This window comes from Carassius gibelio, chromosome A10 (genome assembly GCF_023724105.1).
Source record: "Carassius gibelio isolate Cgi1373 ecotype wild population from Czech Republic chromosome A10, carGib1.2-hapl.c, whole genome shotgun sequence".
Classification (NCBI taxonomy): domain Eukaryota; kingdom Metazoa; phylum Chordata; class Actinopteri; order Cypriniformes; family Cyprinidae; genus Carassius; species Carassius gibelio.
This window is the reverse complement of record NC_068380.1, coordinates 5,265,606-5,292,887: the sequence shown is the minus strand read 5'-3', so window position 1 is coordinate 5,292,887 and position 27,282 is coordinate 5,265,606. Positions and strand designations below refer to the sequence as shown.

The following is a 27,282-nucleotide window of genomic DNA, read 5'->3' as shown; positions in this document are numbered from 1 at the left end:
TGGAAAATCAACATACACAAACACACACACTTACCCTGATTCACACGTTATGCTGTATAACTAGCTCAAACTTTATTATTAAACGCTATTTAACTACTGATGCAGCTAACACTCTTCTGACATTCAGATTAAATGTGCATAATAAAGAGATGATAAGCACTCACTCTGGTTATGAATGGCTGATGTATTAATGAATCGATAGATAAAGATAATGAAGATTTAATGAGATGTTTGAGAGTTGGGGACTCTTTTCTGTTCCAGTGGCGCCATCCAGCGTTCAGTGACCGCAACGCGTTTGTGTGAGAGAGCAACGAGATGTTTATCGAGTTAGGGTTGCACAATCCATTCTGGTAAAAAGAAAAAAATACAATAAAAGGGATAGTTTACCCCCCCAAAAAAGACAGAATTTACTCTTAACAACAACATCACCAACAGCATAAACAACAGCAACCAAATCATAAACATCAACATCAGCAGAACAACGTGAGGTTTGAATCTCAATCATTACATGTGTAGAGCTGCACAAACATCCAGGTCTCATTTGAGACTGAACACACACCAACCCAATGAGAATAATAACAGTCATTTTTATCTGGCAGCTCTCTGAAATAAAACATACGTGTTACCCTTCGTGGAAAAGCTCGTGTTGGCTCAGAATGAGGCTTAACATAATTGGAGCCACATTTATTACCGAGTTCTAGCAGAGGAAACAGATCACATGTTACTTAATTATCTGTTTTATTTTCAACAAAATACATTTCACTGAGAGCTGGTTGTTCACTTTCTCACAGAAACCAGCAGCCTTTACTTGATGTTATGAGGAAACGAGATGTCAAATAAAGGAGTGTTTCTGCAGTCATTTGACTGAATGTTTCATCAGACGCTTCGCCCAAACATGTGGCTCGTGTGGAGGTGAGTCAATAAATCCAGCAAAAACAGCCCTTAAGCGGAGTAGAAACTGTCCCATAAAGCACATCATATCGAGAAACAGAGGACTGTCCTGATGCCTCAGACATTTGGACTGACTGCAGCAAGGTGAGCTTTCATCAGGAAAGCTGAATGATCATTTCGGCTTTGACATCTGTCGTATGACACACAAAGCCGGAAGCCATATGTCTGCCATCAGGAAGAGAAAAACCAGTCCAGGGGCCACCAAACAGAGTAAGAACTATTAGTCCCCGGGGCCCGGCCACAGAATAAAAGAGACTGTGTGATATTATAGATGCAGAGCAACATTTTCCAGAGCAAATCAGCACTTTAGTCTGCGTTTCATCAGCGGCTGGGTTCTAGTACATTATTCCACTGACTATGAGAGAGTGATCTGTGCTGGTGTGATCAGTGCTGCCTGATGAAAACAGTCTGCAGTCTCACACTTTGAATAGGCATGAAATAAGAGAAGCGTTTGGTGAGCGTCTGCTTAAGTTAGGTTAATTGTGCAGCTTTACAGGGTCAAATTGCATTATACAGCCACTCCAGCAGAATAAATGTTTTCCACATGCTTGTGAGAGACTGATTATTCACAAGACTCACAGTAGCTGGATGGTTTTAAGATGGATTATATTCACTTGGTTGTTGTGGATCACCGCTGTTCAAGAAGAGGGTTTTTGCTTAGATGTTACTGACCTGAACCCAGAATCTAAACACACACACACACACACACAAAACTCTCTCTCACACTCAATTCAATTCATATTGCTTCACTGGCATGACATACTTAGGTACATATTGTCAAAGCATTGTACATAGCAGAATAGAAACAAACAAAACAAAAATACATATAATATATATCCATAAACAAACAAAACAAAAGTATATGTAAAATACATCCATAAATATATTTCTATAAACATTGATGGTACTACTAATGTATATGTGTTCACTCTTTTCCTCTAAGTTTGTGGCATTTGTAAATATAATGTGCTACTAAAGAGGAAGCAGGTCCTTTACCCAGAAATATTTTAAATTTGTCATGTTTACTGAGTGACTGGAGCTCAGGAGTGTTGTGCTGTATTTGACTGTACAGTGAGTCTCTCAGAGATGTGTATTAATCACAGTCTCGACTGATCCTGATCTACACTCGTCACAGACTCGCTCTTCTCTGGGTAACCAGCTCTTTCTGTGTCGTCCTCTCTCTATGGCCAGCTGGTGGTCACTCAGTCTGTACTTGGTCAGTAACTGTCTGTGTGTTATATTCCTGACTGAGAGCAGATAGTCAGCCATACTGTACTCTCTGTTGAGTTTCAGATAACACTGGAGGCCACTTTGCTCTTTGGTTTGTTCTTTCCAATACTGTATGTACGTCTCCTTTTCTTCATTCATAATCTATTTGATTCTTCCATGTTTTTCAGGATTGGTGATATCGAGTGCTTTGTTAATCAGTTCTGACACCATTACACAAAGATTGCTTTACAATTAAGAGAATCTTCCGAACTAGAGTTTAAGTGGATCCAGAACTTTAAAACTCTTTTTTTTTTTAATGATTAGATTTAAGGGGAGACAGGCGTTATTAGGAGTGTTTCTGTGCACATGAAAGATGCTTCTGCTATGGAGTCAATTTAACGCTGTATATACGCCAAAAAATTACGTTTTGCAAAAAAAAAAAGAAAAAGTTTTGCAAACGAAAATTAAAGTATTGAGGAAAATAAATTTGCTTTTTGCAAACAAAAATTAAGAATTAATGGTCATATCTATTAATTTATTTGCAACGCTGCTTTTATTTTGCGTGTCAGTCTAGTTTGAGCTTGCGATACCATTTTCCCTTTGCGCTTCACTTTTCCGCACGTCTCTCTTTAGCTGTGTCCAAATTCAGGGTCTGCATCCTCCTTAGGATCCTTCCTACCCGGTTGAAGGAGGATGGGTCCTCCGACGACCGCAAAAACCAGAAGTCGGTGTTTGTGAATTTGGACAGCCTACCCTTCTTTCAGTTCCCTCCCTTACCCGTTGCTCATATCCTGTCGCCTAGCAACCATGACAGCGCTAAGCAAGACGTGGGTGAAGAGCTCATCGTTCTCTCCCCGGAGCTTTATAAACACTTCTGTCTGCTCTTTCGTCCTTAGAAGCGTTAAAAACAGCTTCAATCACTAACAAATAAGCTGTGTGTAAGGAAGTTAGGAAGAAGCTAGTTTCCGAAAGTACGCTAAAACAAAATGCCTAACTAGAAAACCACTGAAAATATATATTTTTGAAAAGACAGTTTTTAAAAAAACATCGAAAATAATACTCCTCCCCCACTCCGCTACCGCTCGCTTCGTCCTGCCGAAAAGAATTATGGGATAGGTAGGACGCGAAAGGATCCACCACACCCATCCTTCCAATTCGGGGAAAAGGAGGACGCATTTGTGGGCCGCATTTGAAGGATCCTACGAATTTGGACAGCCTTCGTCGCGGCGCTGTGACGTAACATCCTTCAAATGAGTACTCCGAAGGATGTAGACCCTGAATTTGGACACAGCCACCGTGGCACTGTTTTGACGTGGGGGCGGAGTCAAGGGACGGGGGCGTGTACAACACAACTTCCTGGAAGTGACGTCATCGGCCCGAGACGCAGCTCACTGATCCAGGTACTGTCATTATGAGCAGAGACTTTCGAGTGGATCGTTTATTTTTATTCAGTAGCATTAAAACATTCATGTTTTCGTTTTATTTACTTTATTAACAAATACACTCTTAGAAAAAAAGGGATGATTGGGGTTCTATATAGAACCATAGGGTTCTTTAATCTTTACTCAACTCCAAAGAACCTTCTATGCTAAAAAGGTTCTATAATGACAAGAAAGAACCCTTTTGGCACAAAGGTTCTTTAGGCTATTATTCATTCATTCATTCATATCATTAATTTTGTGATCATTCACATGCATTCATAAATGCATTTGAATACACCAAATAATACAGTGAAATGCACTCAAATGATTCGCGATCCCCAAACTGACTCAAATGATTCGCGATCCCGCTACGAACTCCCGAACTGTTTCAAATGATCTGCTATCCCCAAACTGACTCAAATGATTCGCGAACCCGCTTTGAACTCACGAACTGACTCAAATGATTCGCGAACCGCTACGAACTCCCGAACTGACTCAAATGATTCGCGATCCCCAAACTGACTGAAATGATTCGCGATCCCGCTACGAACTCCCGAACTCACTCAAATGATTCGCGATCCTACAAACTCCCGAACTGATTCAAATGATTCGCTATCCCCAAACTGACTCAAATGATTCGCGAACCCGCTTTGAACTCGCGAAATGACTCAAATGATTCGCGATCCCGCTCCGAACTCCCAAACAGACTCAAATGATCCGCGAACCCGCTCCGAACTCCCGAACTGACTCAAATATGATCTGCGAACGCGCTCCGAACTCCCAAACTGACTAAAATGATTCGCGATCCCCAAACTGACTCAAATGATTCGCGATCCCGCTCCGAATTCCCGAACTGATTCAAATGATTTGCGATCCCCAAACTGACTCAAATGATTAGCGATCCCGCTCTGAACTCCCAAATTGACTCAAATGAATCACGCTCTGAACTCCCGAACTGACTCAAATGATTCACAATCTGAAGTTCCCATCCAAATCAAATGACACTGCCAGCGCTTCTATTGGCTTAGTTCTCTAATTTCATAACATTTCCTGATTTTAAGGTACGAAAAGTATGTTGTTAACACATAAAATATCAATATTTCCATTCCGAACTTCTTTCCACGTCAAAACATCCACGAACATAACCAGGTGAGCAGATCACTCTCTCACTATTTGATTGCTCTAGTCTTTATCCACTCAGCATCATCATCATCCACCAATCAGAACACACGAGAACTCTTTGACCACAGCTGCTGTGCTTCAAAAGCTCTTGCAGCAGCTCAACAGTGGTTTTCTCTACTTGAATCTTGCAGATCATGACTTATATCTACTCTTCCTCTCCCTGCAGTTTGGTAATAATAAAGATTCCTCCTTTGAACTCCCACCTCTTCTGTGTTCTGGCTCTGAATTAGCAGCGTTTTCTCAAGTTAAAGAAGTTGTTAACATGAACATCTGCTGTTTATTTCTCTCGATGTGCACACTTTTATAAAATTAAAATGTGTATTGTTTCATTTGGTTAACTGCAAGTGTTTGCTTAAAATCTTTTAACTTGTGGAGGACGCCAGCGCACAGAAGTGTTCTTTGTTTACATTAGTTCAGAGGAAAACGCAGCTCTGACGTTTTTTTGTAAATAATAGCTTATATTGTAAAAGCCAATGTAAACTAATGTAAACAAAGAACGCTTCTGTGCGCTGGCATCCTCCACAAGTTAAGAGATTTTAAACAAACACCGCTCTGAACTGACTCAAATGATTCGCGAACCCGCTCCGAACTCCCGAACTGACTCAAATGATCCGCGATCCTGCTCCGAACTCCCAAACTGATTAAAATGATTCATGCTCCGAACTGCCATTGACTTAGTTCTCTAATTTCATACCATTTACTGAAATTAAGGTACGAAAAGTATGTTGTTAAATAAAATATCAATATTTCCATTCCGAATGGCTTTCCGCATCGAAACATCCACGAACATAACCAGGTGAGCAGATCACTCTCTCACTATTTGATTGCCCTATTCTGCAGTCATATCCTCTCTCTCTCTGTCTCTCTCTTACACACACACACAAACACACTCTCTCTCTCACACACACACACACACACCTGACGCAGGTGTAGTGCTTGACAGGTCTCTACAGTGCTGATTTTCTTCTGTAATAAATGACTTGACTAATGACACCGAACAGAGGAAAACTCTCCAAAGACGCTTCTAAGCACTCACACACAGCAGCTTCATGCAACAGAACAACATCAGCAGTTTAAACATTTAAGCCTGTTTATATGGACGATTGTGTGTCTAATAGGAGAGTGATTAAGTGCTCAGGCTGCCAAAATCATTAGCAACCCTAAGCTCTGCTCTCTCCGAGCACTCAAACACTCTCAAGATACACACCAGTATTATTCACTTATTACGATTTCAAACCTGAAGTCGGTCATTGTTTCTAAATAATAAACACTAGAGGGCAGAACTGTTCAAAACTAAACATTTGTGACTTCACTGCTGAATAAACGCATATTTCAAAGAGGCTGAACTAAAACATAAACGCTCCATAATACATGCGTAATATAGATAAAAGCTTGTTTCATAAGAATAAATATTGGAATATAATATTTTGAACCTTCAGCATTAAAACAGCCTGTATCCTTTAGAGGCTAAAAAAGTGAATATTGTTCAATTTTGAACAATATGTTTAAAGATATTTAAAGTTGCTTTTAGTGTCTATAACACTGAATACAGAACTGAAATCATCCTGATTTCATCTGAATGATAGTTCGACAGAAACAGACTGTAAACTAGTATTTCACTCACACACTCACACACTCACACACACACACACACACACACACACACACACACACACACACACACACACACACACACACATGCTTTTCCCATGACAACGTGATAGTGGTAAATGCCAAATACAGAAGAACATTTATATTATAGTATGAATGAATGACTCTTTCAGAATTTCTCTAGAAAAACTTGACCTCTTTAAGTTAAAAAATCTATTACACAAATCTATTAAACAACTTCTAGAATAGCTAGAATATTTCAAAGCAGACTGTTTCAGTCGGTCTTTATCTCTGGCAGAAGACAAGAGCAAATGAAAGCAGATTTCCATCTGGTTTTATGATCATAGATGACAAAGTCAAAAAGTTTTTTTGTATTTTGGGTAATGAACCTCAAGTCCATATTTTGAACTTAATTTGGTCTGAACTCAAAACAACACCTGTCCACATGCTTTTAGTTAGTGATAACATTTATTTTGAGTGATATGAAATCATGAATTGCATATGTTTTAACAGGATAAAGATATTGATAATTGTTGTTTTTTTCACGTCCAAAAACACAAATTACTCTGCGAAGTTCTGTCAAAGTTTAAATACACAGTCAATAACATTTAGAGTAGCGATGCGCTGGTACCATTTTTTCAGAACTGATCTAATCTGAAAACAAAAATTCTGAATATCAGCAGATACAACAACAGCACAGTTTTTTAAAATCAATGTAGAACTGTGGATCTGATCATCGCTGTTCTATGTGTTAAACACAGCCTACTAAATTAATATAGACAACTTCATTATACAGAAAAATAAAATGAAATAAAATATATAATCATAATATATGACAAAAACACAATTATAAACTAGACTAGTGGATAATTCAGCAGCAAAAGTAAAAAAAAAAAAAATGTTGCACAATAATTTTATAAAATCTAAACAGTGAAATAACATTATTCAGTGGGGAACAAATAAAAGTGGTTAAGTGTAGGGTAAATCTGGTCAAATGTTACACATTGTTCTTAGTTTTGTTATAAACTACATTCACGAAAATATATTTACTTGTTTATTTAAAAAATGCACATTATAGATAGATAGATAGATAGATTGTGATGTTACAGACGGACTGAGATCTCCTTCTTCTCGAGTGTCACCAGAGCAAACGCTTGATCGGAGAACTGCTCGTTAATCATCAGAGCCCGACACCTCGTAAATTTTCTCTCTTCATATTGTGAGAAACACACGGACTCCAGTACAGTTTCATCTCAGCTGATCAATGAGCGCTTTAGTTTTCCCTCGCTCTCATTATCTGCTCATAAATGCTGCCGTTTATTAGAAATGCAGTATGTGTATGTATTCTCCTAACAGCCGGTCGGAGTGCTTTCCTCTCTCTCCCTTTCTGATGCCCTGCCGTCTGCACGTGTGGATTTTCCTCTACACGACATTTTAAATTGCGATTGACCTGAAAGACTGTGATCGCTCCAGTTCAGAGGAAAACACTTCAAGACCTGGAAGAGAGACGATAACGAGCGGGACTTCTGCTCCTCTCTCTCTCCTCACAGACAACGCTTTTCTACCAGTTTCTGCTCGCTGACCTGAAAGAGCACGGTGTGGATTTCTGTGCTTTATTGGGGCAGTCTGGTTTTGGAAAGCCTGAGAGCGGTGGTCGCTTCCTGCATTTTCCATCCAGAGCCGCCGAGGTTCATCCATCAGCGGTGACAGGGAGAGAGAAAGCGATAGCCCGACATCACAGCCAAACCCCAAACCTCCAACACAAATAAATGTAGTGATTGTGAGCTCGAGTCGTTCTCAAAGACGCGCTGCTGTCCGCGGGAAATATTCTGCACGCCGTCTCAAATCAGGGAAAAAATGTGCAAACTGCACCAAATGTGTTCCAGTCCGACTTCCAAATCACAAGAGCAAACGCATCACGGTTCTTATCGCTAGGACTCGTTTACAAATACTTTTCAAAACTCTTCACACAGTTCCCCTAACCAACTTCCAGTTTGACACAGCAATACATTTCACATTCAAAATGAATGAAAACTATCAAAACACTTAAATCAACTCAGTCTTCATAACACTAGCAAACAAACACTTCATTTCTCATAAAACACTGCCATAAAACACCAACAAGAGGGGCATTACACGGTGTTTTCTTATCAAATAAAATCTTTACCCACACAAAAATGACACTCTTGTGTTCAGATTGAGCAGATGCTTCACACTTCATAATTACATTATAACACAACATTATTCCTCAAGTTTACCTTTTTGTATTTATGGGAATGAAATTGAAAGACTCACACCTGTGTAGCTGTTATCTTGACAGTGTTTCATGTTTTTGTAATATATTTCAATATTGATTTTGAGTAGTTCAGTGTTGAACATGTGGATCTCTGAGTTCAGCTGCAGCTGTGTCTGAGTGACAGAATAATTCATCTCATTTGAAACATGCTTTCATTTTAAAAAAGCAATGATAGATGATCTACAGTTTAGCTGTTGTGCTTCACAGTGTGAAGAGTTTTAAAAAGCGGCATATATTGAGAAATGGGTTATAGCGACTGTAAAAAACTGTAAATAAGACCCAATATCTGAACTGAAAAGTGTGATGGTCAAAATGGAAATCTAGAGCAGATGCTTAATGTTCAATGAAATGATGTTACAGGATTATTTCAAGTCATATTCTGACTTCAGAAACACAAAGATTATGGATACACAAATGTGCAAAAACATCTGTACTTTCTACGTAATGGTTTGTGATACCCAAATTATTTTTGTAATTGTGAAACTGTGAAAATAGACAAATGTTTTCAGTTCCTTCATGTGACCGGCTTTAAATTACGTTCATCCAAAATGACCGCTCGCGCGCTTAGTGACCGCTGACCACCGACCACCGAGAAACATCGGCTCTGTCCGGACCAATGGAACAAACTCTCCCGAAGACGCGGGAACGGCAAGCTGCATCTTTAAAAGTCAATTAACCTGAATTTAATATAGAAAACTAATTTAGTAAGACAATAATTCAAACTAAATGTTGCTTTTTATCCCTTTGACATCATTCATCACCATCACCACAAGAGAGTGACGTAAGAGAGTCATTTTCTCCCTCCTTCTCTCTCTCCCTCCCTCCTTCTTTCTCTCTCTCTCTCTCTCTGGTTAATCGAATGGACGGATTTCTTCGGACTCTGAGAGGAAAAGGCTATTCAAGGGACCAGAAAAAGGAACATGAAAGATTTGGACATGGAGATGAAGACGGACTCATGAAACGGAGGACTGGAGAACACGGACACATCGAGCAGAACAAGAGTTCACCGTAAACTAATCTGTAGCCTGCTATTTTTATTTGTATTCTGATCGTCATGGATTTAATAGAAATTAGTCTTATTGTAGGCTATCACTTTTAAACCATTCAAATTCACACGCGAACTGTGATTCTCGACGAAATGGAGTTGGGTTGCCTTTCTAAAGTGTATATAAAGTCACCAGAATCGAGATCTAATGCGATATGACGGTCTGATCGACTGAAGGACTCTTCTGGAAGACCTGCCGCGCGTGAAGAGTTTCGTCGGGTTTAGAGATTTACAGTCGCTCCGTCGTTTCATGTATTTTAATTCACAATAAAGAGCAGGACTATCGGGGAGGTTAGTAACATAGTAGGCTATTCACTGCAAAATAAACGGAAAATAACTAGGAAAACAGTTCATAAGGCGTAGAAGGTGACGGACTGACCATGATTATAGTGTCCGGTTCTGTCCGAGACTAACGACTGCAGCGTCCGTCTTCTGCATGAGTCCGACATGAAGGAAAAGTCCAAGAATGCTGCGAAGACACGAAGAGAAAAAGAAAATGGAGAATTTTATGAACTGGCCAAACTGTTGCCACTGCCCTCGGCCATCACATCTCAGCTGGACAAAGCGTCCATCATCAGACTGACCACAAGCTACCTGAAGATGAGAGCCGTGTTTCCAGACGGTAAGATGCGATCCGATTTCACACCGATTTACACTAGGCCCATTTATGTAACTTCGCTTATCACGTTGATTTGCAGTTAATTAGATCGTCTCACAATGCCTTTTAATCTTCTTATTTTTATTTTTGAGGTTTTAATAATTAATTAAAAAAAAGCAACATTTTCAAGGGAGGACCGTTTTTTAATTCAACGAATGTTTAAGCGTTTGAAAGAAAAAAACAAACAAACCAAAAATATATACTTGGTAAAGGTAATTAATTTAAGAGCTCGAAGTCCAAAAGTTTATTAAAAATAATGAAAAATTAAGATCTGATTTCGTTTTGATCAGATGTGCTCTGCGTGCTGAAATAAAACCGATTGCGATTTGCACTGATAAAGCAGTTAATGGCTTTAGATCTTCACATTTCATAGCATTTATCAGTTTCCTGAAAATAATTATTGCTTCTGTTTTTTTCCTCTTGTGTTTGTAATTGAATCTTTATCAGCTCATTTTAAAATCATCGCAGATTTCATTTCTATGTTTCCGTCGCTGTCAAACACTTTCGCTCGGAGTAAATATCTGCAGATTTTAGGCCTATTTGTTTACTTATTTATTTTTATTTATTTACTTCGGGTCAAAATCTTTATTTATTATGCGTCATAACAGATCTCAAAATATGCTCACAAATGGTAGAAAAAACAAAATCTCTCTCATCAGATTACATTGTTAATATAGAGTCTATCAATTTAGCACGAATAAATGTTTATTTTTTTGCCTATAAATAACGCAAAATTCAAATTAAATTAATTACTTAATTTCCTTTTTCGGCTACAGGATTAGTTCAAGATTGTCAATATTAAATTATGCAATTTAATGTGCTGTTGTAAAGAGTCGATTATTACACATATTTTAAGTTTTTCTCTGATGGACTTATAGTATAATATAATATTAATATAATATATGATACGTAATAAAACGCGGTTGTTTGTCAATGATTTTAATATAGACTACAGGATTTAGTTTTGCCTTTAAAAATATTTCTGGAAAATAAATATTCTAAGTGACATTTTACCAATAGGCTATGGTATAGGCTTAAATCAACATGTTAGGATGGGCGTTTTAATTGACTATCTAATCACTTTTTTAATATTATATAATCACAATTATTTCATTGTATGTAATTATGATAAATACGCTACGGCTTCAGGATAATATTGTTACTTCTAAATCATTTCCCCCGTATTCTCTGCGTCAGTTAGAGAGATACCTACATTTATATGATTAATGTGTAGCCTATTAAAATATTTATAACTCCCGTTAAATTAGGTTTAATTCTAATGCAGTCCACTTTGCGAATTCTTTGATAATAATAAATCATTTACAGTATCTCGAGCTTCTCTCACTGTGTGCCGTGTGCTCAGTGTTAAACTGTTTTTATATAGTCTATGGTGTTAAAGCAGGCAGCACTGAGGTGTTGAATGTTGTGGTGTTCTGTGTTTGTGTGAGGGCTCGGAGAGGCCTGGGGTCAGTCATCACGGGTCAGTCCTCTGGACCTCCTGGCCAAAGATCTTGGATCTCACCTGCTGCAGGTGCGAGCCTTTAAAACTACATCATATTTCGACGCTAATATCTTCAAACAAACCTGATGATTGTGCAAATGAATGATACGATCATCTATTTTATGCACTTATGTTTTTATGTATTCTGGTGTATTTTTCAGACGCTGGACGGGTTTGTGTTTGTCGTCGCAGCTGACGGTAAAATTATGTACATTTCGGAAACAGCTTCTGTACATCTGGGTTTGTCACAGGTGAGAGTTTAACATGAAATCAGGGTCAGTTCGGGGCCTCAGTGATAACACACTTCAACACACACATAACTGAGCCACGAGGAATGGTTTTATCTGGGGAATGTGAAGTGAATTTGTTGAATCTCTGTTGAGATTTCAGACTATGAGATATTCAGAAGTCTATTCTGAGAAAAACACTGAGGTTGTGCTTGTTTAATCTTTAGATTTTGTATCTGAGCATGTAAAGAGACCCTTTGTGTTTATCACCATACAAAATGTGTGTGTGTGTGCGTTTGTTTTAAAGAAAACCATTGTAGAATTTGATTAATGTAATGTAAATACAATTAAAACTTGTTTTACAGTTTGAAATCATTTTATTTGTAGATATTATGCTGTTACTTTAAATTTAGGATCAGGGATGTAAAATGTAGCTGTGATGGAATGTTTTTCAGCGGCAGTCTAAGAAAGCCCAGTGTTATACGCCTGATCCAAATAAAGCTCATTCACTCTCCCTGATGTCCTTCCAAACCTGGACCAGTTTCTTTCTTCTGTGGAACACAAAATATAATTTGTTAATGTTGGTAACCAAACAACTCTGGTGCCCACATTCTTTACAGAAAAATACAAATACTTCTGTGCTTATTCAGTCCTTTGGTAATATTTACTTCATAAAGTCTAGAAACGGCACCACAGTGTTTTTTCAGCATTTAGGCCCTTTGCACTTTATACAAACACTAACTGCTGAGAGACGAAGGCTTCTCCCAGCGTCCTGACAGAAGAGAGCACACGGGATCTCAGCTTCAGCTGTCAGTCAACAGCCTTCAGGACAAATGAGACCAAAAGGAATGAGCTGAAACTTCAGCTGAATATCTCAGAGGACTCTATTCACAAGCAGAAATAAACTACAGCGTAATAAACAATGTCTATCATGGGAAACTGTATTTCTGCTCTTGCTTTTCCACAACTTCAAAAAAATAAAGAAGGATAACAGCAGAAGATCAAGTCAAAGATATGCTGTTTCATGGAAATTAATGGTCAGCATGTTATCCTTAGGGCTTGTTGGTATCAGGGTTGAGGGATTTAATTTGTACCCAAAAAAATGGAAAGAATAGGAGACAAAGAAATCAAACATATTTCAGTTTCTCCTTTATTATCTGTTCAGTTAACTAATGCAGTCACACATCAAGATAATAAAAACAATGACTGACATTAAATATTTACATCTTACAGTCAGGAGATATTAGTGCCTAACATTTTTAACTAGTTGAGGAGCATTAAAAGAAGAATATGGTGCAGTTGTCGACAGTGACCTTGATGAAGTAAAAGGACTGTGTGGAGCTCCAGGATGCTCTCTGTGTTGCTCAAGATCTCCACGGGTGAGTTCAGGGGACAACGCTGTGTTTATTGTCTAGTTAAAGACAACGCAAATGATGCTGTTAGTGCAGGAACACCTGTGTGTGCTGACTACTGAGCATCTGAATGAGCTGGTTACTGTAGGACGAGCAGAATGTGAGCAGAGCGTCTGAGACCGAGCTCAGAGCCGCGTGGACAGGGATCTCATTATGCTGGGACTCTGACAGGACTTTATTGTGCGCAAGTGTGCAGCAGGACTCCAGATTGAAGTGAAGCACATAGTATGGTTAGTAAAGTGCACATTCCTTCACGAATGCGCCACGGCGCTACAAAGACGAGATTATCACACCGCGCCGCAGCTGCGCAGAAACTCATTTGTCGCTGAAGTGCTGTGGAGTGACCTTCCCTGTGTCTGGTGTGCCCTGCTAATTTACACACACAAATGGATCAAAGTCCAGCACAGAATCCGCTTTTGTTTTCACATGCAAATCATGTTTTTTACACATTAACTCTTTGCAGCGGGAATCAGACTGTTTCTTTGAGATGGATGCAGATCAATTTCAGACAAACAGGAGCTTAGCTTCACACACACACACACACACACACACACACACACACACACAATAGGCATTTTTGTGAGTTGATGTAATCTTCTTAAATGACAGATTCTCATCTTAATCTCAGCTGTTTTCCCCCCACTTTTCAGCTATTTGACTGATTACTGATCTCTTTAGTCCGCCTGACTGGAAAAAGGCAAAGCAGCATGACTGAATGATGGTTCAGAATGTGATGTGTGTGTTGTAGGTGGAACTGACCGGTAACAGCATCTTTGAGTACATTCATCCATCAGACCACGACGAGATGAGCACCGTGCTGAGCGCACACCAGCCGCTGCAGCCACACTTCCTGCAGGGTACACACACACAGTAAAACACAGAGTAAAACACACACACACACACAGTCTCACACATTTTCTCTCTCTCTCTCTCAAACACACACACACACACACACACACACACTTACACACATTTGTTTTTGTGTAAAGTGTGTTCATCCCATAGGTGTAATGGTTTTTATACTGTACAAACTGTATATTCTATGTCCCTTCACCAACCCTACACCTAACCCTAACCCTCACAGGAAACTTTGTGCATTTTTACTTTCTCAAAAAAACTCATTCTGTATGATTTATAAGTGTTTTGAAAAATGGGGACATGGGTTATGTCCTCATAAGTCACCCTCTCCTTGTAATACCTGTGTCATACCCATGTCGTTACATTCTCTCTCTCTCTCATACACACACACACACACACACACTTACACACTCTCTCTCTCTCTCACACACACACACACACACACACTCACAGTCTCACACACTCTCTCTCTCTCTCACACACACACTCACAGTCTCACACACTCTCTCTCACACACACACTCACAGTCTCACAAACTCTCTCTCTCTCTCACACACACACACACACACACACACCCACGAGAATGAGGTTCACATTACTCCCGAGTCTTCTGATGTGTTGTAGAGCTGGAGCGCTCGTTCTTCCTGCGGATGAAGTGTGTTCTGGCGAAGCGGAACGCAGGACTCACGAGCGGCGGTTATAAGGTGAGCTCGTCTCTCTTCAGCTGTGTTTAGCGCTAATAAATCATGAGTGTGAGTGAGTAAGAGTGAGCGAGAGTGTGAGTGAGTAAGAGTGAGCGAGAGAGTGTGAGTGAGTGAGTGTGAGTGAGATAATGTGAGTGTGTGAGTGAGTGTGAGTGAGTAAGAGTGAGCGAGAGTGTGTGAGTGAGTGTGAGTGAGAGAATGAGAGTGTGTGAGTGAGTGAGTGAGTGAGTGAGTGTGTGTGAGTTAGTGAGAGTGAGTGAGTGTGAGTGAGAGTTTGAGTGTGTGAGTGAGTGAAAGTGTGAGTGTGTGAGTTAGTGAGTGTGAGTGAGTGAGTGTGAGAATGTGAGTGTGAGTTAGTGTGAGAGAGAGTGTGAGTGAGTGTGAGGTGTCAGTGTGTGAATGAGTGTGTGAGTGAGTGTGAGTGTGTGAGTGAGTGTGAGTGTGTGAGTGAGTGTGTGTGTATGAGTGAGAGTCAGTGAATGTGAGTGTCAGCGTGTGAGTGTAAGTGTGTGTGAGAGTGAGTGAATGTGAGTGTGTGAGTGTCAGTGTGTGAGCAAGTGTCAGTGTGCGAGTGAGTGTGAGTGTGTGTGAGAGTGAGTGAATGTGAGTGTGTGAGTGTCAGTGTGTGAGACAGAGAGAGTGTGTGAGACTGTGAGTGTCAGTGTGCGAGTGAGTGTGAGTCAGTGAATGTGAGTATGTGAGTGAGTGTGAGTAAGTGTGACCGTGTGACCGTGTGAGTGTGACAGTGTGTGAGTGTGAGAGTTTGTGTCAGTGTATGTGAGTGAGTGTGAGTTTGAGTGTGTGCGAGTGAGTGAGTGAATGAGTGAGTGAGTGTAAGTGTGAGTGTGAGTGTGACCGTGTGAGTGTGAGTGTGACAGTGTGTGAGTGTGAGAGTTTGTGTCAGTGTATGTGAGTGAGTGTGAGTAAGTGTGAGTGTGACCGTGTGAGTGTGACAGTGTGTGAGTGTGAGAGTTTGTGTCAGTGTATGTGAGTGAGTGTGAGTTTGAGTGTGTGCGAGTGAGTGAATGAGTGAGTGAGTGAGTGTAAGTGTGAGTGTGAGTGAGAGAGTGTGAGTGAGTGAGTCAGTGAATGTATGTGAGTGAGTGAGAGTGTGAGTGTGTAAGTGTGAGTGTATGTGAGTGAGTGTGAGTGTGAGTGAGTGTAAGTGTGAGTGAGAGAGTGTGTAAGTGTGTGAGTGTGAGTGAGAGAGTGTGAGTGTATGTGAGTATGTGAGTGAGTGAGTGTGAGTGTATGTGAGTATGTGAGTGAGTGTGAGTGAGTGTATGTGAGTGAGTGTAAGTGTGAGTGAGAATGTGTGTAAGTGTGTGAGTGTGAGTGAGAGAGTGTGAGTGTATGTGAGTATGTGAGTGAGAGAGTGTGAGTGTATGTGAGTATGTGAGTGAGTGTAAGTGTGAGTGAGAGAGTGTGTAAGTGTGTGAGTGTAAGTGAGAGAGTGTGAGTGTATGTGAGTATGTGAGTGAGTGTAAGTGTGAGAGAGAGTGTGTGAGTGTGTGAGTGAGAGAGTGTGAGTGTATGTGAGTGAGTGTGAGTAAGTGTGAGTGAAGCTCATTCCTTTGACTTTCAGCAGTCTCACACACACTCTCAGCTCCAGCTGCTCTCCAGATGAGGAGGCGGTGGATCTGAAGCTTCCACACACTTTACCCATCTGATGTGTGCAGGTGATCCACTGCAGCGGTTACCTGAAGTTCCGTCAGGTGGTGATGGATGTGTCTCTGTACGAGTCGTGCTATCAGATCGTGGGGCTGGTGGCGGTCGGTCAGTCTCTTCCTCCCAGCGGCGTCACCGAGATCAAACTCCACAGCAACATGTTCATGTTCCGCGCCAGTCTGGACCTCAAACTCATCTTTCTGGACAGCAGGTGAGCTTCAGCTCAACCCACATGAGAAGGGGTCTCAGCATGCACAGATTACCTGCAAGACACTGAATATACTAATGTATCCCACAATGCACTGTGCTCCGCTTGACCAGGGTTTCTGCAGGTTTTTTGAAAGCAAATTGAAAGTGTTTTAAGACCAAGTAAGAAGTAAAAAAATAAACTGGGGAACACAATTTGTCGTTATGATCTCTTAATGTGACTATTGTATTAGCAATAATTTAAAGTTTGAAAATACAGCTTATGATAGATCTCCATTTCTCTTTAATTAAAAAAAAACCTAAAGCTTCAGATTAACTACTAGAGAAATAACTTACTGCACTTCTGCTCACACTTTAAACAAGTATTTCTTTCTTGCTTTCCGGTGAAAAGATTTTAAAATCAGAATCATTTACTGCAGATGAGAAATTACTAAGTCTTTTTTAAGATAAAATAAAACAAAAAACTAAAAAGATAAAACTAAAGTAAATATCTGTCAGTGAGCTCAGAAAAAATCAAAAAAAGTTTTATTCGTCAATTGAAGATATTAGCTCTTGTTTTAATCATAAACTCACTTCATTTTGTTCAGTTTCTCAGAAAACATGACTTCTCATCTTCAGTAAATGATTCTTGATTTAAGGATGTTTAGATATTTGTACTGGAAAACTGAGGAAGAGATTCATTTTCAGCAGTTCAGGCAACATTTAATACCACAACTTTATCTCTGATTTTAATTCTGTGAATAAAGATTTTTTTAAGACACGCAGAACCCACGCAGAATGACGATCTTCCATTTCCACACTGACTTGTACTTTCAGTCCTGAATGAACCGGAGAAATATCAGCTGTGATTCTTAACCATTAAACATTTCTAGCCAGTGGTATAAACACAAAAACAGCACAGATCTGCTCAAACTGCCGTTTCTTGAGATCCACAGTGAATGAAAGCACTTTCTTCATGTGTCAGGGTGGCTGAGTTAACGGGTTACGAGCCGCAGGATCTGATTGAGAAGACTCTGTACCATCACGTCCACGTCTGTGACGTCTTCCAGCTGCGATACGCACATCATTCACGTGAGTTGCTGCATGCGCTTCATCAGATACTCTGAAGATCAGACACCTGTCCCAGCTCTGACTGTATTTGATCAGGCAGACAGTAGATGTGCAGTGTTTTGTTTGTACTCCAAGAACATTGAGAACCACTGCTGATTCCTAATGTGTCTGCACAGAGACACACATTAAATCAACTAGAGAACCTGGATTATTCAGTCTGTGTGTCTGTGTGTGTCTCTATCTCTGTGTGTGTGTGTGTGTGTGTGTGTGTGTGTGTGTCAGTGCTGGTGAAGGGGCAGGTCACCACCAAATATTACCGGATGCTTTCCAAACACGGCGGCTGGGTTTGGGTGCAGAGCTGTGCCACCATCGTTCACAACAGTCGCTCTTCTCGGCCGCACTGCATCGTCAGCGTCAACTATGTCCTCACGTGAGTGACCTTTCACCTCCATCAGCACGTCTGTGTGTTTCAGGGTTTCTGCAGGTTAGATGAAGGTACATTTCAGACATTTTGGACTTTATGATTTTAAGACTTTCTGCTCTGATTTAAGTTCTTTAAGACTAATAATTTGTGGAAGAGTAAATTAAGGCTTTTTGAGAGCCGCAGAAACCTGTTCACACAGAAACCTGTTCACATTAATGCCGTCTTGTATCTGTGTAGGGATGTGGAATATAAAGAGATGCAGTTCTCTCAGGACCAGATCAGATCCAGACCGTCTCTCTCCTATAATTCCTCGAGCCTTGCAGCTCCTCAAGACTCACGAAAACAGCTGAAAGCCAAAGCAGCCAAAATCAAAAGCAAAGCCAAAGCATCTCCATATCATCAGGTAAGAGCGCTCGCATGCTCACCCGGGAACCGGCAGACGAGTGTGGCTTCTGACGTTTGTAACATCAGGCGCTTCTGGTTTCTAGACCTCGCGGCATGCTGATAAACCAGAGAGTCCCTCGTGGAAGTCAGGTCCCTGCCTGTCGTCCTGTCGGGAGCAGAGCCCCGGGTCTGAGTCCTACACACACACACAGACCACCGCTCACACCCTGTCCTCGCTGCCGTCACGCACAGAAGCTCCCTGGAGCTGCGCTGGAGCAAATAAAGCTGCGGCACACCTGCAGACACCTGCATCCTGCAGCGCATACTCAGGTACCCACACACACACACACACACACACACACGCACACACACACACGCATGCACGCACGCACACACACACACACACACACACACACACGCATGCACACACACACACACACACACACGCACACACACGCACACACACGCACACACACACACACACACACACTCTTAGCTGTCCATCGTGTTCGATGATAACGCTTGCTCCAGGGATAGGGATGGGGTGTGGGGGTTCAGCAACCTTGCCGCTGGTGCCACTTCTCATGGGCGTAAAGTCTGATCCTTGATCCGCACACTCGACCGCAGATGGAGCAGGGGAAACCAGATACCAGGGGGGTACCAGCCGCCCGTTGGTGTCTCTTGATTCGCCTCATGGATCGTTGGTCTTGGTTGGTTTGGTGTATTTGAGAGACCGCAGCAGCACAGGTGGCCTGCCAGGCTGATCGGTCAAGTGCCAGAGATTCTAGCTTCGTGAGGGGGATGTTTGCCCGCTTTAGGAGGTCCCTGGTATAGTCCTTAAAACGACGCTTTTGCCCTCCAGCGGAACGTTTCGCACCCACTAGTTGACTGTAAAGGACTTGGCGGGGCAGGCGATGTTCAGGCATGCGTATGGTGTGCCCTATCCAACGCAGATGTTTTCTGGCCACAGCAGCTTCCATACAGATTGAGTTGGTGTTGCTGAGGATGACTGTATGGGGGATTCGATCTTTCCAGGACAAGCTGAGGATTTTTTGTAAGCAGCGAATATGGAAGGCCTCTAGGTGGATGATGTGCTGGCGGTATGAGGTCCACGACTCTGCCCCATAAAGAAGAGTGGAGAGACATACCGCATTGTAAACAGCAACCTTGGTACTGACCTTCAGGTTACGATTTTCAAAAACCCTGCTGCGTAAGCGTCCAAAAGATGATGAGGCTTTATTTATCCGAGTGTGTATTTCTGTGTCAAGGGAGCTGCTTGAGGACAGAGTGGAGCCGAGGTAGGTGAAGTGGTCCACTGATTTAAGTGGAACACCATTTATGTGAAAACTGGGGGGTGTGGGAACGAGGGTGGTGAGATGGAACATGACCTCGGTTTTTTGAGTGTTAACCTGTAGGCCGAAAGATTGGTACAGACTGGATATTGTTTTAAGGGCGTACTGCATAGAGTCTGGGCTGTGGGCTAAGACTGCACAGTCATCAGCATACTGAAGCTCACAGATCTGGCGGGTCTTTGTCTTTGTGTGAGCTTGAAGCCGACGAATGTTGAAAAGGCTTCCGTCAAGTCGGTATTCCACATGGACACCGTCTTCATGTCCCAGGACACGGTGGAAAAGGCAGGTGATGGCAGAGAGGAGGATGTTAAAGAGCATCGGAGCCAGGACACAGCCTTGCTTCACCCCAACGTTTACCCCGAAAGACTCTGATTGGAGTTCTCCCATGAGGACTCTGGCTTGCATCCCGTCATGCAGCTGCTGTAGGATGCTGAGAAACTTGGGTGATACCCCAATTTTGGATAGGTATTTCAAGAGCAACTCACGGTTGATGGTGTCAAAGGCTTTGCTGAGATCGATGAAGGCTACGTAAAGGTCTTTGTGATGCTCTCGACTCTTCTCCAGCAGCTGCCTCAAGACAAAAACCATGTCTGTTGTGGATCTGGTCTTCCGGAAGCCACACTGCGTTTCCGGAAGCACAGCTTCCGAGATGTGCTCAACCAGTCTGCTGAGCATGATCTTGGCCAGTACTTTCCCTGCGATGGAGAGGAGAGATATCCCACGGCTGTTGCCACAGACTGCTCGGTCTCCTTTCAATGTTAGCATCCTTCCAGTCCTGTGGGAGGGTCCCATGTTCCCAGATGTTTTGAATCAGGAGGTGCAGGCGACGCGTGAGGGTGTATCCTCCATGTTTGAAAACCTCTGCAGGGATTCCATCGGGTCCAGCGCTTTTGTTGTTTTTCAGACCTGAAATAGCTTGCCGGAGTTCTGAGAAAAGTGGTGGAGTATCCAGGTGCATGGTTGGTGGCAAGTCTGGCAGATTATCCAGGATGTGTTGGTCAACAGGGTTGGTGTGGTTGAAGAGATTCTCAAAATGATTTACCCAACGGGCAAGAATCTCGTGGCGGTCCTTGAAGAGCGTGGACCCCTCAGCTGATCGGACTGGAGCAATCACCCGCTTCCTGGGGCCGTACAATGCTTTTATGGCATCGTAAAAGCCTTGAGTGTTATTGCAGTCTGCCAGGTTTTGGATTTCGTGTGCCTTTTTCACCCACCAGATGTTCTCCATAGTCCGAAGGGCTTGCTGGGTTTCTGCTCTTACAGCAGTGAAGGTGGCTTTATGGGTAGGAGATCCAGGGCAGGACAAGAAAGCTTTATGGGCTTCATGCTTGGTCTTAAGAAGTGACTGTATCTCAGCTGAGTTGCAGTCAAACCAGTCCTGGTAATGTTTCCTTGATTGGCCAAGCACCTCTGAAGCAGCGTTATGAATAGCCTGGCGTAGAGCTGGCCAATCAGCTGATTCCTCCGGGATCATGTTGAGGTTTTCAGCAAGGAGCCGTCGGAGGTTGTCTTTGATGGTGAGGTTGTTCAACGCTGTGCAGTTTAGTTTCTTGTTTGGGGCTCGCCTCGGAACACGAGGTTGAATACTCATGAGTAATTTGGATCTGACCATGAGGTGGTCAGTCCAGCACTCAGCTCCGCGCATAACACGAGTGGTAAGGACATCTCGTCTATCCTTTTGACGGACAATCACGTAATCCAGGAGATGCCAGTGTTTTGAGCGGGGGTGCTGCCAGGTGGTCTTGAGCCTGTTCTTCATCTGGAAGATGGTGTTAGTGATGACCAGCTGGTGCTCTGCACAGAGAGAGAGGAGTCTGAGCCCGTTGCGGTTCATTTTCCCCACACCATGCTGGCCGATGACTTTACTCCATACCATATGCTCCGTACCCACTCTAGCATTGAAGTCTCCCATGAGTATGATTCTGTCTGAAGCTGGGGTTTTCTGTAGGATGGCATCAAGAGCTCTATAGAAATCCTCTTTGATGTTGTACTCGGCATCAAGAGTTGGAGCATATGCACTGATGAGAGTGGCGAAGCATTCCTTTGCCAAGGGAATGCGCCATGTCATCAATCTTTCATTGATGCCGATAGGGGTTTCCGGAATGCGCTGCAGCAGTTTAGACTTCACAGCAAAGCCAACTCCATGATTACGACGAATGCCTTCGGGGACCCCCTTCCAGAAGAAGGTGTACCCAGCACCAGCCTCTGTCAAGGAGTCCTCCCCATGTAGTCTGGTCTCACTGAGAGCTGCAATGTCGATGTTATATCTTGCAAGCTCCAGGGCCACCAGTGCTGTCCTGCGGTGGGGCCTGTCCGGGGTTTCGACCAGGTCCAGCAGTGTACGAACGTTCCACGAAGCAATGCTTAGCTTATTTTTTTTCACTTTCACGCACACACACACACACACACAGACACGCATGCACGCACGCACACACACACACACACACACGCATGCACACAAACACACACACACACACACGCACACACACACACACACACACGCACACACACAGGACCAGAGACACACTTCTATGACTGGGGCATTTTGTGTAAACCACTTCGACTAAAAGTCTTTAAAAGCCACCAAGCACTTTTTTGCTGCGTGATGACGACGTGTGATTAAACACTAGAGTCAAATTTATTTCCACATTCTAGTTAAGCCATTTTGTTTTATTTTATGTAGAATGTATTAAAGTCAAATTAAAAAGATCTGTTGGAAGTTGTATTTGTAAATAAAACCCATTCTGTTCTCCCAAACATTTAAAGACCTGTTCCTATCAACTTATTCCACACATCATCTTGACTTTGTCTTAGGAAGGTCTTCATAAACTGCAGAACACCTGACTGAGGACAGATAGTATAGACTTATTTTTAACAGTTTCTCCATGCAATGATTCAGCTCATTTATAAACATGGATCATGAAAAATGTATTTTTGAATCTTGAATTACTTGTTTTGGTCATAAGTTAAAGGTACTGTTAGAAGTATACAATATAATATTAGTTACTTGTGTTAATCTTCACAAAGACTCACAGCCATAACCAAGATTGACAGACTGACTTCATGTAGCTAAAAATGTAGAGTCAGAGCTGTGCTTGCAACGACAGGGTTGTGGGTTCGACTCCCACTTCGAAACTGATCAAATGTGCACCAAGAAAACATTGGATTACCTGCATTACTAACCGGAGGTGACTCTGTCCATCAGGGTTGGTCAGACCCGGCGGGGCGTTTAAAGAAGAGCCCTGTCAGAACCACAGCAGCAGAGGGCGAGAGGACGAGCGGGTCAGACAGCATCAGGATCTCCAGAGCTTCGGCCAGCAGCACACACAGAGACTCCGGCTGTGTGCGACTAACACAGTGTACGAGGACAGGAACGCCAGACTCTCGGAGCAGAACCACACGCAGGAGAAGAGGCTGCTGGGGGCACAGAGCCCATACGTCTCTCTCAACCTCCACCACGTCTGGGCCAAACACGTCCCACCAGGACCCTACGCTCACAGCCATTTAACGGACGGTTACCGGAGTGAGGCGGTGAACCCGTACCTGTACCGGACCCAGAGCCAGAGCCAGAGCCATCGTGTTCCTCATTACATCAGCACGTCTGTCATCATCAGCAATGAGAGGTGACCCGCTCAGAACCACTCGTTCTACGGCTTATGCAAAACTACAGACCTTCTCTTCTCACACACACACACACACAGCAGTGTCCCCCGAAGGAGAGCCAGGAATATCTGTTTCTACACGATGAGCAGCTGAGTCATTCAGCGTCTCCAACATGAACCTTGTATTTGTTGAACATTATTGTTTGCTGAACTCATATATGCAAGACATTACCATCCACATGTTTTTACAAATTCTTAATATTTAAATATCTAATTTAGCCATAGCAAAAAAGCGAATGCTTCAGCAGAGGATTTCTGTAAAAATATCAGCACTTAAAGCTACAGTAAATGATTTCTGAGAGACACAAAGCATTTGGACAGAGCACAAAAACACACTCCTAGCCAATCAGCAGTAAGAGGTGTGTCCACTCATACTGGGGGAGGTGCATAGCATGCTAATGAATTTGGGGCGGAGCTATCAGTTTAGGGTTGTTAGTTTTGGTGATTATAAATATCAACAATGTTTCTCAGAAATCACTGTGTGTGTGTTCGGAGACCCAACAGTGTATGATGTCAAAGTACATTGAAAGCGATTCCGGTTCATACACACATATCTGAAGCTATTGCCATAGCGACAACAGCCTTTCACATTACTTTTACAGTGTTCCAAGAACGCCATTGGCTAGTGTCTGTGCTACAGTATTTGCATAGGCGAACTGATTGGCCGATGTCTGTGTTTTTTCAGAATTTTTCAATGCAACCGATCCACAATTCAGTTCAGCATCACATCAGCCGCTTCAAGCTGAACACAACCACTTGCTTCACCTTTTAATGGAAAAGTGTTTAAATTCTATGTGACCCAACTGGATCACCCCCCCCCCACAGCTGCCATTGGCCAGTCAGACAGACGGTCCCGCCCCAGACTCTGTGATTGGTTGAGTCAGAAAGTCAATGTTCTGATCAGTTTCACTACTCAAACTGAACACATCTCACACTTCAGCTTTAAATGAGCAACAATAGAAAGCTGTCTGCATGAGCGGGAATGACACTGATGAACCGCAAAAGATTTCTATGAACAATTTTGGAAAATAACCATTTAAAGGGTGCTGGTCCAGTTTTCTGTTGTTTAACAACCAATCCTAACCAGTCCCTCTCGTGTCCAACATCCTGATATTTAGCTGCTATAATGGGCATAATTACATTGGTCTAACATTGTGCAGCTTGAATATTTATGGTGCAAACCAAGAGTCTAACAGATGCAGCGGGTGTTACTAAAATGATTTTGAATCTCAATAAACATGAGATGTCACACGTGATTGTGTTGTGTGTGTATTATTCTCACTGTTATTAGCACTATTATTAGTGCAGGAACTTTGATCTGAGAAAAGCTCCGAGGCAGGCGACGGTTGGAGATCTAATACTGCTCCTGCAGAGGGCTCATACTTTCTTCTGTTTGTTTGTTGATGAAGTCTGCAGCGTTTTATGATTTTGAAGAAGAGCCAGCGAGCTCGGTGTCCGTCTCTGGGGACAGAAGATTGGAGTCTGGTATTAGAGATGATAGATTTGGTTTGACCTTCAGGACCCTGCAGCTGAAATTGTTTAACAGGATATTGTGGATGTGGCGTTTATGGATCTGAGGTGAGCTATTTGCGTAATGATTTCTAAAGGTTGAGCTCGCGTTTACTCAGCGTCATCAGTTTAAATATGCTTTTATGGTTAACTGCGTCCAGCCGAGGACTAAACCATCTGAAGAACCATAGCATAGATTTAATAAGAGCAATCGCTGCCAGTGTGATGAAAGTGAGAATGTGGGAGGCGATGAATGGGTTTGTAATGAGGTGAAAGATCTCAGACCGTTTAGCGACGCTCGGAGGAATATTTTCACCTCATCAAGACGAGCCTGAAGCACGAGGAGCAGATGACAGAAGAGCTGCTTCTGATGGAGGAACATGAGACTGCCAGGACCCCCCCCCCACACACACACACACACACTCTCACACACACACACACACACACACACTCTCACACACACACACACACTCACACACACACACACTCACACACACACACACACACACACACACACACAGCCTGAGGGAACAAACACACTGAACGATCAATCAGTCACAATCATTTTATTTCATTTTATACAACTCGGGAATGTCTTCTTTAAAAGGGATCATCTGTATCTGTTTACAAACCACAAATCATTACAAAATATTTAGATACTGATTACCTGACGTGATATGAATATACAAAATCACCTCGAAATTGAGCGTGCAACCAAATGAGAATTACAGAAAAAAGCATAAGTTTCCCCTCGTCAGTGTGCTGAGAATCTGCCTTTACTGTAAAACCAGTCTGTTCTTTAATGGGAAGAACCTTTTCCACTTAATGATTTCAAATCAATATTTTGGAGAGTTATAGGAGTATAATTTGATGATCATGTGATCACTCTGATCCATTACACCAAACACTGAACGAGACTGAAATACTGCTCATATTAAACCCATAAACATCCCTGCGTCTGTCTGCATGTAATGACCGCTTTATCCTCCATGAGAGTCACTGGTGCATGTTACTCTGCAGCAAACAACACACACTTCTCAAGACTCAAATCTCCTGTTCGAATCAGAACGGGTCGCAATCAGGCGCTGAAATTAGTTAAAACAAATCAGAAAGAGAAAGACATTTCTGCTAAATGAATTTGTATTAAATGAAGTTGTCAGTGTAGTTGTTTCCAGCTGTGGAGACGTGTGCTGGAGATCTTCAGCTGGTTTTGGTCACCACCAGGTTCCTCAGCATGTCGAAGGAGTTTCCGTCCGGCTGCACAGACACCACCTGATCTCCTGTCCTCACCTGCAGGAAACCGTTCTCATCCAGACCCACCACCTCAGCCTCGGGACCGTCCTCGCTCCAGAGACGCACACGCGTGCCGCTGAGACACAGACAGGGTCAGCACACACACACACACACACACACACACACACACACACACATACACACACACACACACACACACACACACACACACACACACACACAGACACACACACACACACAGACACACGCAGACACACACACACACACACACACACGCACACAGACAGACACACACACACACGCACGCAGACACACACACAGACACACACTCACCTGTGCACCCATCTCCTGCAGTAGAGCTGCATCAGAGCCTGCGGGCCGCGCAGCTGGAAGTCAGAGACGTAGCGCTCCAGCAGTGTGACCGACCGAGCGATCAGCTGATCCGGAGTCAGTGTGTCCAGGCTGTGGCCGTGCTCCCGGTTCAGCTGCAGCACCAGGTCGTTGATGCAGACGGTCGGGTTACTGTTGCTCACGTTGAACCCACAGCCTGCAGGAAACACCACAGACGTCACACACAGACACTGAAGAGACTGACCTGCTGACCTGTGGTGACCTCACCGATCAGGAGGCTGAAGGTTTGACCCGTGACGGAGGAGCTGACCAGGACCCCGCCGAGCTTCATCAGGTTACTGTAGTA

General features: G+C 42.7%; 2 protein-coding genes and 1 long non-coding RNA gene across 7 annotated transcripts in view; 1 reads left to right on the top strand and 2 right to left on the bottom strand.

Annotated features, from left to right (window-relative positions):
- Positions 1-9,549: 9,549 nt before the first annotated feature.
- On the top strand, positions 9,550-23,787 carry LOC128020923 (single-minded homolog 2). Its single transcript, XM_052607734.1, has 11 exons — positions 9,550-10,337; positions 11,822-11,904; positions 12,036-12,125; positions 14,262-14,370; positions 14,996-15,075; positions 16,755-16,954; positions 17,915-18,021; positions 18,283-18,430; positions 18,662-18,827; positions 18,913-19,138; positions 23,366-23,787. The coding sequence occupies exons 1-11, from the start codon at positions 10,163-10,165 to the stop codon at positions 23,785-23,787; spliced, it is 1,806 nt and encodes a 601-aa protein (XP_052463694.1). The 5' UTR covers positions 9,550-10,162.
- On the bottom strand, positions 12,167-23,539 carry LOC128020925 (uncharacterized). Of its 5 annotated transcripts, XR_008185440.1 has the most exons (7): positions 23,331-23,539; positions 18,850-19,004; positions 18,612-18,770; positions 18,318-18,478; positions 16,776-18,168; positions 14,273-14,363; positions 12,167-12,652 (listed from the first exon to the last, which is right to left on the bottom strand). It is a non-coding gene; the product is annotated as an uncharacterized LOC128020925 (long non-coding RNA). The 5 variants fall into 5 exon arrangements; XR_008185438.1 differs by lacking the exon at positions 23,331-23,539 and having other exon boundaries at positions 18,850-19,179; XR_008185439.1 differs by lacking the exon at positions 23,331-23,539 and having other exon boundaries at positions 16,776-17,006; positions 18,850-19,179.
- Positions 23,788-25,882: 2,095 nt separating the features above from the next.
- LOC128020924 (biotin--protein ligase-like) overlaps positions 25,883-27,282 on the bottom strand; it is a 5,514-nt gene continuing 4,114 nt past the window's right edge. Inside the window, exons 3-5 of the mRNA XM_052607736.1 lie at positions 27,204-27,282; positions 26,919-27,132; positions 25,883-26,700 (exon numbers count right to left, since the gene is read on the bottom strand). The exon at positions 27,204-27,282 is cut by the window's right edge and continues 36 nt beyond it. Coding sequence (XP_052463696.1) covers positions 26,532-26,700; positions 26,919-27,132; positions 27,204-27,282 — 462 coding nt within the window. The 3' untranslated portion in view covers positions 25,883-26,531. The remainder of the gene's footprint in view (positions 26,701-26,918; positions 27,133-27,203) is intronic.

Coding starts and splice junctions, on each gene's coding strand:
- LOC128020923 (XM_052607734.1), top strand. CDS start 10,163: ATGAAGGAAAAGTCCAAGAATGCTGCGAAGACACGAAGAGAAAAAGAA. Junction 10,338..11,821: donor GAGAGCCGTGTTTCCAGACG/GTAAGATGCGAT, acceptor TGTTTGTGTGAG/GGCTCGGAGAGGCCTGGGGT. Junction 14,371..14,995: donor GCAGCCACACTTCCTGCAGG/GTACACACACAC, acceptor GATGTGTTGTAG/AGCTGGAGCGCTCGTTCTTC.